The sequence below is a fragment of the Psittacula echo genome (genome assembly GCF_963264785.1).
Source record: "Psittacula echo genome assembly, chromosome: 29".
Lineage (NCBI taxonomy): Eukaryota > Metazoa > Chordata > Aves > Psittaciformes > Psittacidae > Psittacula > Psittacula echo.
Genome location: NC_137764.1, coordinates 76,453 through 95,234, shown reverse-complemented (window position 1 = coordinate 95,234; position 18,782 = coordinate 76,453). Strand labels below are relative to the sequence as shown.

At 62.1% G+C, this 18,782-nt stretch overlaps 1 protein-coding gene across 1 annotated transcript in view; it reads left to right on the top strand.

Annotated features, from left to right (window-relative positions):
* Nucleotides 1-18,782, top strand: part of LOC308230981 (ryanodine receptor 1-like) — a gene marked incomplete at both ends in the record, with an annotated part of 146,196 nt that overhangs the window by 50,975 nt on the left and 76,439 nt on the right. Inside the window, 15 exon segments of the mRNA XM_080636060.1 lie at nt 1,316-1,442; nt 3,270-3,410; nt 3,412-3,431; nt 3,916-4,078; nt 4,698-4,784; nt 5,450-5,676; nt 7,720-7,912; nt 7,914-8,051; nt 8,053-8,646; nt 13,883-14,068; nt 14,070-14,084; nt 15,577-15,688; nt 16,249-16,340; nt 16,342-16,396; nt 18,011-18,284. Coding sequence (XP_080492186.1) covers nt 1,316-1,442; nt 3,270-3,410; nt 3,412-3,431; nt 3,916-4,078; nt 4,698-4,784; nt 5,450-5,676; nt 7,720-7,912; nt 7,914-8,051; nt 8,053-8,646; nt 13,883-14,068; nt 14,070-14,084; nt 15,577-15,688; nt 16,249-16,340; nt 16,342-16,396; nt 18,011-18,284 — 2,424 coding nt within the window.

Here is an 18,782-nt window from a genome sequence, read left to right as displayed (position 1 = left end):
GGTGTCCTGTGGGGGTCATGGGGGTCATTGCCCCATAGGGGTGTGGGGTGTCCTGTGGGGGTCATGGGGGTCATTGCCCCATAGGGGTGTGGGGTGTCCTGTGGGGGTCATGGGGGTCATTGCCCCATAGGGGTGTGGGGTGTCCTGTGGGGGTCATGGGGGTCATTGCCCCATAGGGGTGTGGGGTGTCCTGTGGGGGTCATGGGGGTCATTGCCCCGTAGGGGTGTGGGGTGTCCTGTGGGGGTCATGGGGGTCATTGCCCCATAGGGGTGTGGGGTGTCCTGTGGGGGTCATGGGGGTCATTGCCCCATAGGGGTGTGGGGTGTCCTGTGGGGGTTATGGGGGTCATTGCCCCATAGGAGTGTGGGGTGTCCTGTGGGGGTTATGGGGGTCATTGCCCCATAGGGGTGTGGGGTGTCCTGTGGGCGTTATGGGGGTCATTGCCCCATAGGGGTGTGGGGTGTCCTGTGGGGGTCATGGGGGTCATTGCCCCATAGGGGTGTGGGGTGTCCTGTGGGGGTCATGGGGGTCATTGCCCCATAGGGGTGTGGGGTGTCCTATGGGGGTCATGGGGGTCATTGCCCCATAGGGGTGTGGGGTGTCCTGTGGGGGTTATGGGGGTCATTGCCCCATAGGGGTGTGGGGTGTCCTGTGGGGGTTATGGGGGTCATTGCCCCATAGGAGTGTGGGGTGTCCTGTGGGGGTCATGGGGGTCATTGCCCCATAGGGGTGTGGGGTGTCCTGTGGGGGTTATGGGGGTCATTGCCCCATAGGAGTGTGGGGTGTCCTGTGGGGGTCATGGGGGTCATTGCCCCATAGGGGTGTGGGGTGTCCTGTGGGCGTTATGGGGGTCATTGCCCCATAGGGGTGTGGGGTGTCCTGTGGGCGTTATGGGGGTCATTGCCCCATAGGGGTGTGGGGTGTCCTGTGGGGGTCATGGGGGTCATTGCCCCATAGGGGTGTGGGGTGTCCTATGGGGGTCATGGGGGTCATTGCCCCATAGGGGTGTGGGGTGTCCTGTGGGGGTCATGGGGGTCATTGCCCCATAGGGGTGTGGGGTGTCCTGTGGGGGTCATGGGGGTCATTGCCCCATAGGGGTGTGGGGTGTCCTGTGGGGGTCATGGGGGTCATTGCCCCATAGGGGTGTGGGGTGTCCTATGGGGGTCATGGGGGTAATTGCCCCACATGGGGGTCATTGGGGGTCATTGCCCCATAGCGATGTGGGGTGACCCATGGGGGGTTATGGGGGGGGGGGTGCCCCGCTATGGGGTGTGTGGGTCCCGGTGCCCCCCTGACCCCCCCGCTGCCCCCCAGGTTCCTGTTCAAGGGCCGGAAGCCGCCGTTCGCGCCCCCCCCCGCGGCCCCCAGCGTCCCCCGGCTGGAGCAGGACGTGGTCCCTGCGGAGCGCGATGACCCCGACGTCATCCGGGACAGTACCACGGTACCCGGGGGCCGGGGGCCAGCGCATCCCAGTATCCCTGTGTCCGTGTATCCCGGTACCAGCGCATCCCAGTATCCCTGTGTCCATGTATCCCGGGGCCAGCGCATCCCAGTATCCCTGTGTCCATGTATCCCGGTACCAGCGCATCCCAGTATCCCTGTGTCCATGTATCCCGGGGCCAGCGCATCCCAGTATCCCTGTGTCCATGTATCCCGGGGCCAGCGCATCCCAGTGTCCCTGTGTCCGTGTATCCCGGTACCAGCGCATCCCAGTATCCCTGTGTCCATGTATCCCGGGACCAGCTCATCCCAGTATCCCTGTGTCCATGTATCCCGGGACCAGCGCATCCCAGTATCCCTGTGTCCATGTATCCCGGGACCAGCTCATCCCAGTATCCCTGTGTCCGTGTATCCCGGGGCCAGCTCATCCCAGTATCCCTGTGTCCGTGTATCCCGGGGCCAGCGCATCCCAGTATCCCTGTGTCCGTGTATCCCGGGACCAGCTCATCCCAGTATCCCTGTGTCCATGTATCCCGGGACCAGCGCATCCCAGTATCCCTGTGTCCGTGTATCCCGGTACCAGCGCATCCCAGTATCCCTGTGTCCGTGTATCCCGGTACCAGTGCATCCCAGTATCCCTGTGTCCATGTATCCCGGTACCAGCGCATCCCAGTATCCCTGTGTCCATGTATCCCGGTACCAGTGCATCCTGGTATCGCTGTGTCCATGTATCCTGGTATCAATATCTCCCAGTGCATCCCGGTGCATCCTGGTTCATCCCTGTCCTGGGGTACCCTGGTACCTGTGTACCCCAGCATTCCTGTACCCCAGCATCCCTGTATCCCAGTACATGCCGGTGCATCCCAGTTCATCCCGGTTCACCCCAGTTCATCCCAGTTCATCCCAGTTCACCCCGGTTCACCCTGGTTCATCCCGGTTCACCCCAGTTCCCCCCAGTTCACCCCAGTTCCCCCCAGTTCACCCCAGTTCACCCCAATTCCCCCGCTCTGTCCCCGCTCTGTCCCCGCTCTGTCCCCGCTCTGTCCCCGCTCTGTCCCCGCTGTCCCCGCTCTGTCCCCGCTCTGTCCCCGCTCTGTCCCCGCTGTCCCCGCTCTGTCCCCGCTCTGTCCCCGCTGTCCCCGCTCTGTCCCCGCTGTCCCCGCTCTGTCCCCGCTCTGTCCCCGCTCTGTCCCCGCTGTCCCCGCTCTGTCCCCGCTCTGTCCCCGCTGTCCCCGCTCTGTCCCCGCTCTGTCCCCGCTCTGTCCCCGCTGTCCCCGCTCTGTCCCCGCTCTGTCCCCGCTCTGTCCCCGCTGTCCCCGCTCTGTCCCCGCTCTGTCCCCGCTCTGTCCCCGCTGTCCCCGCTCTGTCCCCGCTCTGTCCCCGCTGTCCCCGCTCTGTCCCCGCTCTGTCCCCGCTCTGTCCCCGCTGTCCCCGCTCTGTCCCCGCTCTGTCCCCGCTCTGTCCCCGCTGTCCCCGCTCTGTCCCCGCTCTGTCCCCGCTCTGTCCCCGCTGTCCCCGCTCTGTCCCCGCTCTGTCCCCGCTGTCCCCGCTGTCCCCGCTCTGTCCCCGCTCTGTCCCCGCTCTGTCCCCGCTGTCCCCGCTCTGTCCCCGCTCTGTCCCCGCTCTGTCCCCGCTGTCCCCGCTCTGTCCCCGCTCTGTCCCCGCTCTGTCCCCGCTGTCCCCGCTCTGTCCCCGCTCTGTCCCCGCTCTGTCCCCGCTGTCCCCGCTCTGTCCCCGCTCTGTCCCCGCTCTGTCCCCGCTGTCCCCGCTCTGTCCCCGCTCTGTCCCCGCTGTCCCCGCGCTGACCCCGCTGTCCCGTCTCCCCCAGCACTACTTCTCGGTGCGGCTGCCGGCGGGGCAGGAGCCCGGCAGTGCCTGGGTCGGGTGGGTGACCCCCGGCTTCCAGCAGCACGAGGCCGCCTTCGACCTGAGCCGCGTCCGCAGCGTCACCGTCACCATCGGCGACAGCCAGGGGCCACGTGCACCACAGGTGGGGGGGGCTGGGGGGGGCCTGGGGGTGGGGGGGGTCCTATGGGGGGGATGGGGATGGGGATGGGGATGGGGGGGTTCCTATGGGGGGGATGGGGATGGGGATGGGGATGGGGATGGGGATGGGGGGGTTCCTATGGGGGGGATGGGGATGGGGATGGGGATGGGGATGGGGATGGGGGGGTTCCTATGGGGGGGATGGGGATGGGGGGGGATGGGGATGGGGATGTGGGGGTTCCTATGGGGTGATGGGGATGGGGATGGGGGGGGTTCCTATGGGGGTGATGGGGATGGGGGGGATGGGGATGGGGATGGGGGGGTTCCTAAGGGGGTGATGGGGATGGGGGGGGGATGGGGGGGTTCCTGCCATGGGGATGGGGTTTGGGGGTTGCTGGGTTGTGGATTGAGCTCTGGGGGTGTTGGGGTTCCGGATGCGGGGGTCCCATGTGAAGCTCCCCCCCCATCACCCCCTTGTCCCCCCCCAGCATCAAGCACAGCAACTGCTACATGGTGTGGGCGGGGGAGTTCAGCAGCAGCCAGCAGGCGCGGGTGAGCCACAGCGACCTGGTCATCGGCTGCTTGGTTGACCTGGCCACCGGGCTCCTGACCTTCACCGCCAACGGCAAGGAGATCGACACCTTCTTCCAGGTGGGATGGGCCCCCCGGGGGCACCAGTGGGGGGGGCCCGTCCCCATCTCGTCCCCATCCCGTCCCCATCCCGTCCCCATCCCCACCCCATCCCAACCCCATCCCCACCCCATCCCCATCCCATCCCCATCCCCATCCCCATCCCCATCCCATCCCCATCCCCATCCCATTCCCATCCCATTCCCATCCCCATCCCCATCCCATCCCCATCCCCTCCCCATCCCGACCCCATCCCGACCCCATCCCATCCCCATCCCATCCCCGTCCCCATCCCCATCCCCATCCCCATCCCATCCCCATCCCATCCCCATCCCATCCCCATCCCCATCCCCATCCCCATCCCATCCCCATCCCCATCCCCATCCCCATCCCCATCCCCATCCCATCCCATCCCCATCCCATCCCCATCCCCATCCCCATCCCCATCCCCATCCCCATCCCATCCCCATCCCCATCCCCATCCCATCCCCATCCCCATCCCATCCCCATCCCCATCCCATCCCCATCCCCATCCCCATCCCATCCCCATCCCCATCCCATCCCCATCCCCATCCCGTCCCCATCCCCACCCCAACCCGAGGGGTCCTTGGCAGCTCCATCCCCACCTTGGTCCTTGCAGGTGGAACCCAACACCAAGCTCTTCCCGGCCGTCTTTGTGCTCCCCACCAGCCAGAGCATCCTGCAGTTCGAGCTGGGCAAGCTCAAGGTGACTCCCATTGACCCCCATTGCCCCCCATTGACCCCCATTGACTCCCATTGCCCCCCATTGACCCCCATTGACTCCCATTGCCCCCCATTGCCCCCATTGACTCCCATTGCCCCCCATTGACCCCCACTGACTCCCATTGCCCCCCATTGACCCCCATTGACTCCCATTGCCCCCCATTGCCCCCATTGACTCCCATTGCCCCCCATTGACCCCCACTGACTCCCATTGCCCCCCATTGACTCCCATTGGCTCCCGTTGACTCCCATTGCCTCCCATTGCCCCCCATTGCCCCCATTGCCTTCCATTGCCCCCCATTGACTCCCATTGAGTCTCGTTGACTCCCGTTGACTCCCATTGACTCCATTGCCTCCTATTGCCCCCCATTGACTCCCATTGACTCCATTGCCCCCCATTGCCCCCCATTGCCCCCCATTGACTCCCATTGACTCCATTGCCCCCCATTGCCCCCCATTGACTCCTATTGACTCCCGTTGCCCCCCATTGCCCCTCATTGACTCCCATTGACTCCCATTGCCCCCCATTGCCACCCATTGACTCCCATTGACTCCCATTGCCCCCCATTGCCCCCCATTGACTCCCATTGGCTCCATTGCCGCCCATTGCCTCCAATTGACTCCCATTGACTCCTGTTGCCCCCCCAGAACATCCTGCCCCTCTCGGCGGCCATGTTCAGCAGCGAGCGGGGGAACCCGGAGCCCCAGTGCCCCCCGCGCCTGGGGGTGCAGATCCTGACCCCCGTCACCTGGAGCCGCCTCCCCAGCGAGAGCCTCAGCGTGGAGACCTCGCGCCTGGGCGAGCGCCTGGGCTGGGCCGTGGAGTGCTCCGAGCCCCGCGTCATGATGGCCCTGCACATCCCCGAGGAGAACAGGTCAGCACCCACTGAGTCCCAGTGGGCACCCCTGAACACCATTGAGGTCAATGGGCACCCCTGAACACCCATTGAGGCCAATGGGCACCCCTGAACACCCATTGAGGCCAATGGGCACCCCTGAACACCATTGAGGCCAATGGGCACCCCTGAACACCATTGAGGCCAATGGGCACCCCTAAACACCCATTGAGGCCAATGGGCACCCCTGAACACCCATTGAGGTCAATGGGCACCCCGAACACCATTGAGGCCAATGGGCACCCCTGAACACCATTGAGGCCAATGGGCACCCCTGAACACCCATTGAGGCCAATGGGCACCCCTGAACACCCATTGAGGCCAATGGGCATCCCTGAACACCATTGAGGCCAATGGGCACCCCTGAACACCATTGAGGCCAATGGGCACCCCTGAACACCATTGAGGCCAATGGGCACCCCTGAACACCCATTGAGGCCAATGGGCACCCCTGAACACCATTGAGGCCAATGGGCACCCCTGAACACCCATTGAGGCCAATGGGCACCCCTGAACACCATTGAGGCCAATGGGCACCCCTGAACACCATTGAGGCCAGTGGGCACCCCTGAACACCCATTGAGGTCAATGGGCACCCCTGAACACCATTGAGGCCAATGGGCACCCCTGAACACCATTGAGGCCAATGGGCACCCCTAAACACCCATTGAGGCCAATGGGCACCCCTGAACACCCATTGAGGTCAATGGGCACCCCGAACACCATTGAGGCCAATGGGCACCCCTGAACACCATTGAGGCCAATGGGCACCCCTGAACACCCATTGAGGCCAATGGGCACCCCTGAACACCATTGAGGCCAATGGGCACCCCTGAACACCCATTGAGGCCAATGGGCACCCCTGAACACCATTGAGGCCAATGGGCACCCCTGAACACCCATTGAGGCCAATGGGCACCCCTGAACACCATTGAGGCCAATGGGCACCCCTGAACACCCATTGAGGCCAATGGGCACCCCTGAACACCATTGAGGCCAATGGGCACCCCTGAACACCCATTGAGGTCAATGGGCACCCCGAACACCATTGAGGCCAATGGGCACCCCTGAACACCATTGAGGCCAATGGGCACCCCTGAACACCATTGAGGCCAATGGGCACCCCTAAACACCCATTGAGGCCAATGGGCACCCCTGAACACCATTGAGGCCAATGGGCACCCCTGAACACCCATTGAGGCCAATGGGCACCCCTGAACACCCATTGAGGCCAGTGGGCACCCCTGAACACCCACTGAGGCCCAATGGACCCCATGGCCTGCCCCAGGGCCCATCGTGTCCCAAAGCCCCATTCATGTTAGAGCCATGCATCCCATCCCAGCGTCATCTCCCCCCATCACCCCCCATCAATCACCCCCCATCACCCCCCATCAATCACCCCCCATCATCCCCATCACCCCCCATCAATCACCCCCCATCTCCCCCCATCCCCCCTATCAATCCCCCCCCTCAATCCCCCCCATCAATCACCCCCCATCACCCCCCATCAATCACCCCCCATCATCCCCATCACCCCCCATCAATCACCCCCCATCAATCCCCCCCCTCAATCCCCCCCCATCAATCACCCCCCATCAATCCCCCCCCTCATTCCCCCCCCCAATCCCCCCCCATACCCCCCCTCATTCCCCCCCCTCATCCCCCCCCCATTCCCCCCATCAATCCCCCCCATCACTCACCCCCCATCACCCCCCCTCAATCCCCCCCCCTCATTCCCCCCCCCATTCCCCCCCCTCAATCCCCCCCATCACTCACCCCCATCACCCCCCCTCAATCCCCCCCCCCTCAATCCCGCCCCATCACTCACCCCCCCTCAATCCCCCCCCCTCATTCCCCCCCCTCAATCCCCCCCCATCACTCACCCCCCATCACCCCCCCTCATTCCCCCCCCCAATCCCCCCCCATCACCCCCCCTCATTCCCCCCCCCAATCCCCCCCCATCACCCCCCCTCATTCCCCCCCCATCCCTCCCCCCCCTCACTCCCCCCCCCATCCCCGCAGGTCCCTGGACATCCTGGAGCTCTCGGAGGAGCTGGCGCTGCAGCGCTTCCAGCAGCACACCTTGCGGCTCTACTGCGCCGTCTGCGCCTTGGGCAACAACCGCGTGGCGCACGCCCTCTGCAGCCACGTGGACCAGGCCCAGCTCCTCTTCGCCATCGAGAGCCCCGAGCTGCCCGGTCCCCTCCGCGCCGGTTTACTACGACCTCCTCCTGGCCATGCACCTCGAGGCCGCCCAACGCGCCTGCTCCTCCATGAGCGCCGAGTTCATCGTCCCCATCACCGACGCCACCAAGAGCATCACCTTGTTCCCCGCCGGCACCCGCAGCCCCGGCCCCCCCCGGCGTCGGCCCCAGCGCCTGCCTCCGGCCCCGGCCCCACTTTGCCGAGCCGTGCTTCATCCTGGCGCCGGGCGGCGGGAAGAGCCAGCTGAGCCCCCCCAGCATCCCCTTGGAGGAGCTGGCCGGGCGCGCCATCAAGATGCTGGCGGAGGCGGTGGCCGGAGGCGGGCCCCACGCGCGGGACCCGGTGGGAGGCAGCGTGGAGTTCCAGCTGGTGCCGGTGCTGAAGCTGGTGTCGGCGCTGCTGGCGGTGGGAGCGCTGCGCGACGACGACGTCAGGAAGGTGCTCAGGATGATCGAGCCCAGGGTCTTCGCGGAGGCGGGCGAGGAGGGCGAGGAGGAGGAGGAGGAGGAGGACGAGGAGGAGGGAGAGGCGAGGAGGAAGAAGGCCATTGAGGCCGGGGAGATGATGGAGGAGGAGGAGGAGGAGGAGGAGGAAGAGGAGAAGGAGAAGGGAGAGGAGGAGGAGGAGGAAGAGGAGAAGGAGAAGGGAGAGGAGGAGGAGGAGGAGAAGGAGAAGGAGGAGGAAGAGGAAGGCCTGGAGGAGGGGCTGCTGCAGATGAAGCTGCCGGAGTCGGTCAAGCTGCAGGTGAGGGGGAGCCTCCATGGGAAACACAGACCCAGGGGGGTCCGAGTCCCCATACCCCATACCCCATACCCCATACCCCATACCCCATACCCCATATCCCATACCCCATACCCCATATCCCATATCCCATACCCCATACCCCATACCCCATACCCCATATCCCATATCCCATACCCCATATCCCATACCCCATACCCCATACCCCATATCCCATACCCCATACCCCATACCCCATATCCCATACCCCATATCCCATACCCCATACCCCATATCCCATACCCCATATCCCATATCCCATACCCCATATCCCATATCCCATATCCCATACCCCATATCCCATATCCCATATCCCATATCCCATACCCCATATCCCATATCCCATATCCCATACCCCATATCCCATATCCCATATCCCATACCCCATACCCCATATCCCATATCCCATACCCCATACCCCATATCCCATATCCCATACCCCATACCCCATACCCCATACCCCATATCCCATACCCCATATCCCATACCCCATACCCCATATCCCATACCCCATATCCCATATCCCATACCCCATATCCCATATCCCATATCCCATACCCCATATCCCATATCCCATACCCCATATCCCATATCCCATACCCCATACCCCATACCCCATATCCCATACCCCATATCCCATACCCCATACCCCATATCCCATATCCCATACCCCATACCCCATACCCCATATCCCATACCCCATATCCCATACCCCATATCCCATATCCCATATCCCATACCCCATATCCCATATCCCATATCCCATACCCCATATCCCATACCCCATATCCCATATCCCATACCCCATACCCCATACCCCATATCCCATATCCCATATCCCATATCCCATACCCCATACCCCATATCCCATACCCCATATCCCATACCCCACATCCCACATCCCATATCCCATACCCCACATCCCTATACCCCTATATTCCTGTATCCCTGTATCCCTGACACAGATGTGTGAGCTGCTGCAGTTCATCTGCTCACAGGAGATGCAGCACCGCATGGAGGTGTCCCCATATCCCACATCCCACTCCTAAATCCCTGTATCTCTGTATCCCATATCGCTGTATCCCTGTATCTCATATCCCTATAGTCCACATCCCTATACCCCACATCCCTATATCCCTACATCCCTGTATCCCACATCCCTGTATCCCTGTATCCCACATCCCTGTATCCCACATCCCTGTATCCCTGTATCCCACATCCCTGTATCCCACATCCCTGTATCCCACATCCCTGTATCCCTGTATCCCTGTATCCCACATCCCTGTATCCCACATCCCTGTTTCCCTGTATCCCACATCCCTATATCCGTGTATCCCACATCCCTGTATCCCACATCCCTATATCCCTGTATCCCACATCCCTGTATCCCTGTATCCCACATCCCTGTATCCCTGTATCCCTGTATCCCACATCCCTGTATCCCTGTATCCCACATCCCTGTATCCCACATCCCGGTATCCCTGTATCCCACATCCCTGTATCCCTGTATCCCTGTATCCCACATCCCTGTATCCCACATCCCTATATCCCTGTATCCCTGTATCCCTGTATCCCACATCCCTGTATCCCTGTATCCGTGTATCCCACATCCCTTTATCCCACATCCCTATATCCCTGTATCCCTGTATCCCTGTATCCCACATCCCTGTATCCCTGTATCCCACATCCCTGTATCCCTGTATCCCACATCCCTATATCCCTGTATCCCTGTATCCCTGTATCCCGCATCCCTATATCCCTGTATCCCTGTATCCCACATCCCTGTATCCCACATCCCTGTATCCCACATCCCGGTATCCCTGTATCCCACATCCCTGTATCCCACATCCCTGTATCCCTGTATCCCACATCCCTATATCCCTGTATCCCTGTATCCCACATCCCTGTATCCCACATCCCTGTTTCCCTGTATCCCACATCCTATATCCCTGTATCCCTGTATCCCACATCCCTGTATGCCACATCCCTGTATCCCACATCCCGGTATCCCTGTATCCCACATCCCTGTATCCCACATCCCTGTATCCCACATCCCGGTATCCCTGTATCCCACATCCCTGTATCCCACATCCCTGTATCCCTGTATCCCACATCCCTGTATCCCACATCCCTGTATCCTGTATCCCACATCCCTGTATCCCTGTATCCCACATCCCTGTATCCCGGTATCCCTGTATCCCACATCCCTGTATCCCGCATCCCTATATCCCTGTATCCCACATCCCTGTATCCCGGTATCCCTGTATCCCACATCCCTGTATCCCGCATCCCTATATCCCTGTATCCCACATCCCTGTATCCCACATCCCTGTATCCCTGTATCCTGTATCCCACATCCCTGTATCCCTGTATCCCACATCCCTATATCCCTGTATCCCACATCCCTGTATCCCTGTATCCCTGTATCGCACATCCCTGTATCCCTGTATCCCACATCCCTATATCCCTGTATCCCACATCCCTGTATCCCACATCCCTGTATCCCTGTATCCCACATCCCTGTATCCCACATCCCTATATCCCTGTATCCCACATCCCTATATCCCTGTATCCCACATCCCTGTATCCCTGTATCCCTGTATCCCACATCCCTGTATCCCTGTATCCCACATCCCTATATCCCTGTATCCCTGTATCCCTGTATCCCACATCCCTATATCCCTGTATCCCTGTATCCCTGTATCCCACATCCCGGTATCCCTGTATCCCACATCCCTGTATCCCACATCCCTGTATCCCTGTATCCCACATCCCTGTATCCCACATCCCTGTATCCCACATCCCGGTATCCCTGTATCCCACATCCCTGTATCCCACATCCGGTATCCCTGTATCCCTGTATCCCTGTATCCCACATCCCTGTATCCCACATCCCGGTATCCCACATCCCTGTATCCCACATCCCTATATCCCTGTATCCCACATCCTATATCCCTGTATCCCACATCCCTGTATCCCTGTATCCCTGTATCCCACATCCCTGTATCCCTGTATCGCACATCCCTGTATCCCTGTATCCCACATCCCTATATCCCTGTATCCCTGTATCCCTGTATCTCACATCCCTATATCCCTGTATCCCACATCCCTGTATCCCTATATCCCACATCCCGGTATCCCTGTATCCCACATCCCTGTATCCCACATCCCTGTATCCCTGTATCCCACATCCCGGTATCCCTGTATCCCACATCCCTGTATCCCACATCCCTGTATCCCTGTATCCCACATCCCTGTATCTCACATCCCTGTATCCCTGTATCCCACATCCCTGTATCCCTGTATCCCACATCCCTGTATCCCACATCCCTGTATCCCTGTATCCCACATCCCTGTATCCCACATCCCTATATCCCTGTATCCCACATCCCTATATCCCTGTATCCCACATCCCTGTATCCCACATCCCTGTATCCCTGTATCCCACATCCCTATATCCCTGTATCCCACATCCCTGTATCCCTGTATCCCACATCCGTGTATCCCACATCCCTGTATCCCACATCCCTGTATCCCTGTATCCCACATCCCTGTATCCCACATCCCTGTATCCCTGTATCCCACATCCCGGTATCCCTGTATCCCACATCCCTGTATCCCACATCCCTGTATCCCTGTATCCCACATCCCTGTATCCCACATCCCTATATCCCTGTATCCCACATCCCTGTATCCCTGTATCCCACATCCCTGTATCCCACATCCCGGTATCCCTGTATCCCACATCCCTGTATCCCACATCCCTGTATCCCTGTATCCCACATCCCTGTATCCCACATCCCTGTATCCCTGTATCCCACATCCCTGTATCCCACATCCCTATATCCCTGTATCCCACATCCCTATATCCCTGTATCCCACATCCCTGTATCCCACATCCCTGTATCCCTGTATCCCACATCCCTATATCCCTGTATCCCACATCCCTGTATCCCTGTATCCCACATCCGTGTATCCCACATCCCTGTATCCCACATCCCTGTATCCCTGTATCCCACATCCCTGTATCCCACATCCCTGTATCCCTGTATCCCACATCCCGGTATCCCTGTATCCCACATCCCTGTATCCCACATCCCGGTATCCCTGTATCCCACATCCCTGTATCCCACATCCCTATATCCCTGTATCCCACATCCCTGTATCCCTGTATCCCACATCCGTGTATCCCACATCCCTGTATCCCTGTATCCCTGTATCCCTGTATCTCACATCCCTGTATCCCTGTATCCCACATCCCTGTATCCCTGTATCCTTGTATCCCTGTATCCCACATCCCTGTATCCCTGTATCCCACATCCCTGTATCCCACATCCCTATATCCCTGTATCCCACATCCCTGTATCCCTGTATCCCACATCCGTGTATCCCACATCCCTGTATCCCTGTATCCCACATCCCTGTATCCCACATCCCTATATCCCTGTATCCCACATCCCTGTATCCCTGTATCCCACATCCCTGTATCTCACATCCCTGTATCCCTGTATCCCACATCCCTGTATCCCTGTATCCCTGTATCCCTGTATCGCACATCCCTTTATCCCTGTATCCCACATCCCTGTATCCCACATCCCTGTATCCCTGTATCCCACATCCCTGTATCCCACATCCCTATATCCCTGTATCCCACATCCCTGTATCCCTGTATCTCACATCCCTATATCCCTGTATCCCACATCCCTATATCCCTGTATCCCACATCCCTGTATCCCTGTATCCCACATCCCTGTATCCCACATCCCGGTATCCCTGTATCCCACATCCCTGTATCCCTGTATCTCACATCCCTATATCCCTGTATCCCACATCCCTATATCCCTGTATCCCACATCCCTATATTCCTGTATCCCACATCCCTGTATCCCACATCCCTGTATCCCTGTATCCCACATCCCTGTATCCCTGTATCCCACATCCCTGTATCCCACATCCCTGTATCCCTGTATCCCACATCCCTGTATCCCTGTATCCCACATCCCTGTATCCCACATCCCTGTATCCCTGTATCCCACATCCCTGTATCCCACATCCCTGTATCCCTGTATCCCACATCCCTGTATCCCACATCCCTGTATCCCTGTATCCCACATCCCTGTATCCCTGTATCCCACATCCCTGTATCCCACATCCCGGTATCCCGGTATCCCACATCCCGGTATCCCGGTATCCCATCCAGATGTGCGAGCTGCTGCAGTTCTTCTGCTCGCGGGAGCTGCAGCACCGCGTCGAGGCCCTGGTGGCCTTCTCGGAGCGCCACGTCCAGCGCCTGCAGCGGGACCAGCGCCGCCGCTACGGGCGCCTGATGCGGGCCCTGACCATGAGCGCGGCCGAGACCGCCCGGCGCACGCGGGAGTTCCGGTCCCCCCCCCCAGGAGCAGGTGGGGATGGGATGGGGATGGGGATGGGGATGGGATGGGGATGGGGATGGGGATGGGATGGGGATGGGGATGGGATGGGGATGGGGATGGGGATGGGGATGGGGATGGGATGGGGATGGGGATGGGGATGGGGATGGGGATGGGGATGGGATGGGGATGGGGATGGGATGGGGATGGGATGGGGATGGGGATGGGGAGGGGATGGGGATGGGGATGGGGATGGGATGGGGATGGGGATGGGGATGGGATGGGAATGGGATGGGGATGGGGATGGGGATGGGGATGGGGATGGGATGGGGATGGGGATGGGGATGGGGATGGGGATGGGGATGGGATGGGGATGGGGATGGGATGGGGATGGGATGGGGATGGGGATGGGGAGGGGATGGGGATGGGGATGGGGATGGGGATGGGATGGGGATGGGATGGGGATGGGGATGGGGAGGGGATGGGGATGGGGATGGGGAGGGGATGGGGAGGGGATGGGGATGGGGATGGGGATGGGGAGGGGATGGGGATGGGGAGGGGATGGGATGGGGATGGGGATGGGATGGGGATGGGGATGGGGATGGGGATGGGGATGGGGATGGGATGGGGATGGGGATGGGGATGGGATGGGGATGGGGATGGGGATGGGGATGGGATGGGGATGGGATGGGGATGGGGATGGGGATGGGGATGGGATGGGGATGGGGATGGGGATGGGGATGGGATGGGGATGGGATGGGGATGGGATGGGGATGGGGATGGGATGGGGATGGGGATGGGGATGGGGATGGGATGGGGATGGGATGGGGATGGGGATGGGATGGAGATGGGATGGGGATGGGGATGGGGATGGGGATGGGGATGGGGATGGGGATGGGGATGGGGAGGGGATGGGGATGGGGATGGGGATGGGGAGGGGATGGGGATGGGGATGGGGAGGGGATGGGGATGGGGATGGGGAGGGGATGGGGAGGGGATGGGGATGGGGATGGGGATGGGGATGGGGAGGGGATGGGGATGAGGATGGGGATGGGATGGGGATGGGATGGGGATGGGGATGGGATGGGGATGGGATGGGGATGGGGATGGGGATGGGGATGGGGATGGGGATGGGGATGGGGATGGGGATGGGGATGGGGATGGGATGGGGATGGGGATGGGGATGGGGATGGGGATGGGGAGGGGATGGGGATGGGGATGGGGAGGGGATGGGGAGGGGATGGGGATGGGGATGGGGATGGGGATGGGGAGGGGATGGGGATGAGGAGGGGATGGGATGGGGATGGGGATGGGATGGGGATGGGGATGGGGATGGGGATGGGGATGGGGATGGGGATGGGGATGGGGATGGGATGGGGATGGGGATGGGGATGGGGATGGGGATGGGGATGGGGATGAGCGTGGGAAACGGTGTGAATGGGGATGGGTGCCGGGGGCTGGGCTGCTCTGTGGGCCCAGAGGAGCTGAGCCCTGTGCCCCCCCGCTGCCCCCCGCGCTGCCCCAGGTGAACATGCTGCTGCACTACAAGGAGGGCCTGGACGAGGAGGAGTGCCCGGTGCCCGAGGACATCCGGGACGAGCTCCAGGACTTCCACAACGACCTCCTGGCCCATTGCGGTGCGCGGGGACCCCCCCAGAGGGACCCCCGCACCAGAGGGACCCCCCCAGAGGGACCCCCCCCACCATAGGGACCCCCCCATAGGGACTCCCCCCACCATAGGGAACCCCCCCATAGGGACCCCCCCCATAGGGACTCCCCCCACCATAGGGACCCCCCCATAGGGACCCCCCCTAGGGACCCCCCCCCCCCATAGGGACCCCCCCATAGGAACCCCCCCCCCCCATAGGGACCCCCCCATAGGGACTCCCCCCACCATAGGGACCCCCCCAATAGGGACTCCCCCCACCATAGGGAACCCCCCCATAGGGACCCCCCCCATAGGGACCCCCCCTAGGGACCCCCCCCCCCCCATAGGGACCCCCCCATAGGGACTCCCCCCACCATAGGGACCCCCCCATAGGAACCCCCCCACCATAGGGACCCCCCCATAGGGACACCCCATTGGGACCCCCCCCCCATTAGGCCCCCCCCCCCAATAAGGCCGCCCCCCGCTATAAGGACCCCCCATAGGTGTCCCCATAGCGCCCCCCCATGACGCTGCCCCCCCCCCCCGCAGGGATCCAGCTGCCCGGGGAGGAAGAGGAGGAGGAGGAGGAGGCGTCGCTGCGGCAGCGGCTGCTGGGGCTGGTGCAGAAAGTGCTGGGGCGCGGGGGGGGGGGCGCCCGAGGAGGGGGAGCCCCCCCCCGAGGAGCCGCCGGTGCCCAGTGAGGAGGGGGGGGGACACGGGGGGAGGGAAGAGGGGGGGGGGGGCCCAGGGCATCCCCCCAAGGTCTGGTCCCCATCGCCCCCAGCCAAGCCCTTCCCAAAGGGCTGGACCCACCCATGGGTACCCCATGGATCCATCCGCACCCATGGGTACCCCATGGATCCATCCGCACCCATGGGTACCCCATGGCCCCATCCCCACCCATGGGTACCCCATGGATCCATCCGCACCCATGGGTACCCCATGGATCCATCCCCACCCATGGGTACCCCATGGATCCATCCGCACCCATGGGTACCCCATGGCCCCATCCCCACCCATGGGTACCCCATGGATCCATCCGCACCCATGGGTACCCCATGGCCCCATCCCCACCCATGGGTACCCCATGGATCCATCCGCACCCATGGGTACCCCATGGCCTCATCCCCACCCATGGGTACCCCATGGATCCATCCGCACCCATGGGTACCCCATGGCCTCATCCCCACCCATGGGTACCCCATGGATCCATCCGCACCCATGGGTACCCCATGGCCCCATCCCCACCCATGGGTACCCCATGGATCCATCCGCACCCATGGGTACCCCATGGCCCCATCCCCACCCATGGGTACCCCATGGCCTCATCCCCACCCATGGGTACCCCATGGATCCATCCGCACCCATGGGTACCCCATGGCCCCATCCCCACCCATGGGTACCCCATGGCCCCATCCCCACCCATGGGTACCCCATGGATCCATCCGCACCCATGGGTACCCCATGGCCTCATCCCCACCCATGGGTACCCCATGGATCCATCCGCACCCATGGGTACCCCATGGCCTCATCCCCACCCATGGGTACCCCATGGATCCATCCGCACCCATGGGTACCCCATGGCCCCATCCCCACCCATGGGTACCCCATGGATCCATCCGCACCCATGGGTACCCCATGGCCCCATCCCCACCCATGGGTACCCCATGGCCTCATCCCCACCCATGGGTACCCCATGGATCCATCCGCACCCATGGGTACCCCATGGCCCCATCCCCACCCATGGGTACCCCATGGCCCCATCCCCACCCATGGGTACCCCATGGATCCATCCGCACCCATGGGTACCCCATGGCCCCATCCCCACCCATGGGTACCCCATGGATCCATCCGCACCCATGGGTACCCCATGGCCCCATCCCCACCCATGGGTACCCCATGGCCTCATCCCCACCCATGGGTACCCCATGGCCCCATCCCCACCCATGGGTACCCCATGGATCCATCCGCACCCATGGGTACCCCATGGATCCATCCCCACCCATGGGTACCCCATGGCCCCATCACCACCTATGGGTACCCCATGGATCCATCCCTACCCATGGGTACCCCATGGCCCTATCTGCACCCATGGGTACCCCATAATCCCTCCCCGCACCCATGGGTCCCCCATATCCCCGTGCCCATCCCCACCCCTGGGTCCCCCGTCTCCCTGCGCGCACCCATGGGTCCCCCATCCCCAATACCCCCATGGGTACCCCCTATGGGTCCCCCATATCCCCGTGCCCATCCCCACCCCTGGGTCCCCCGTCTCCCTGCGCGCACCCATGGGTGCCCTCGGTGCCCGCAGGCTCCCTGCAGGAGCTCATCTCGCAGACCATGGTGCACTGGGCGCAGGAAGCCTTCATCCAGAGCCCGGAGCTGGTGCGGGCCATGTTCAGCCTCCTGCACCGCCAGTACGATGCCCTGGGCGAGCTGGTGCGGGCGCTGCCGCGCGCCTACGCCCTCAGCAGCCGCTCGGTGCCCGACGCCACCGCGCTCCTCGAGAGCCTCAGCCAGATCCGCTCCCTGCTCATCGTGCAGATGGGCCCCGAGGAGGAGAACCTGCTCATCCAGAGCATCGGGTGCGTGATGTGGGGGCTACGGCTGCCCCATGGCATCCCTGAGCATCCCTGGGTACCCCATGGCATCCCTGAGCATCCCTGAGCATCCCTGGGTACCCCATGGCATCCCTGAGCATCCCTGAGCATCCCTGGGTACCCCATGGCATCCCTGAGCATCCCTGGGTACCCAATGGCATCCCTGAGCATCCCTGAGCATCCCTGGGTACCCAATGGCATCCCTGAGCATCCCTGGGTACCCAATGGCATCCCTGAGCATCCCTGAGCATCCCTGCTCATCCAGAGCATCGGGTGCGTGATGTGGGGGCTACGGCTGCCCCATGGCATCCCTGAGCATCCCTGGGTACCCAATGGCATCCCTGAGCATCCCTGAGCATCCCTGGGTACCCCATGGCATCCCTGAGCATCCCTGAGCATCCCTGGGTACCCAATGGCATCCCTGAGCATCCCTGGGTACCCAATGGCATCCCTGAGCATCCCTGCTCATCCAGAGCACCGGGT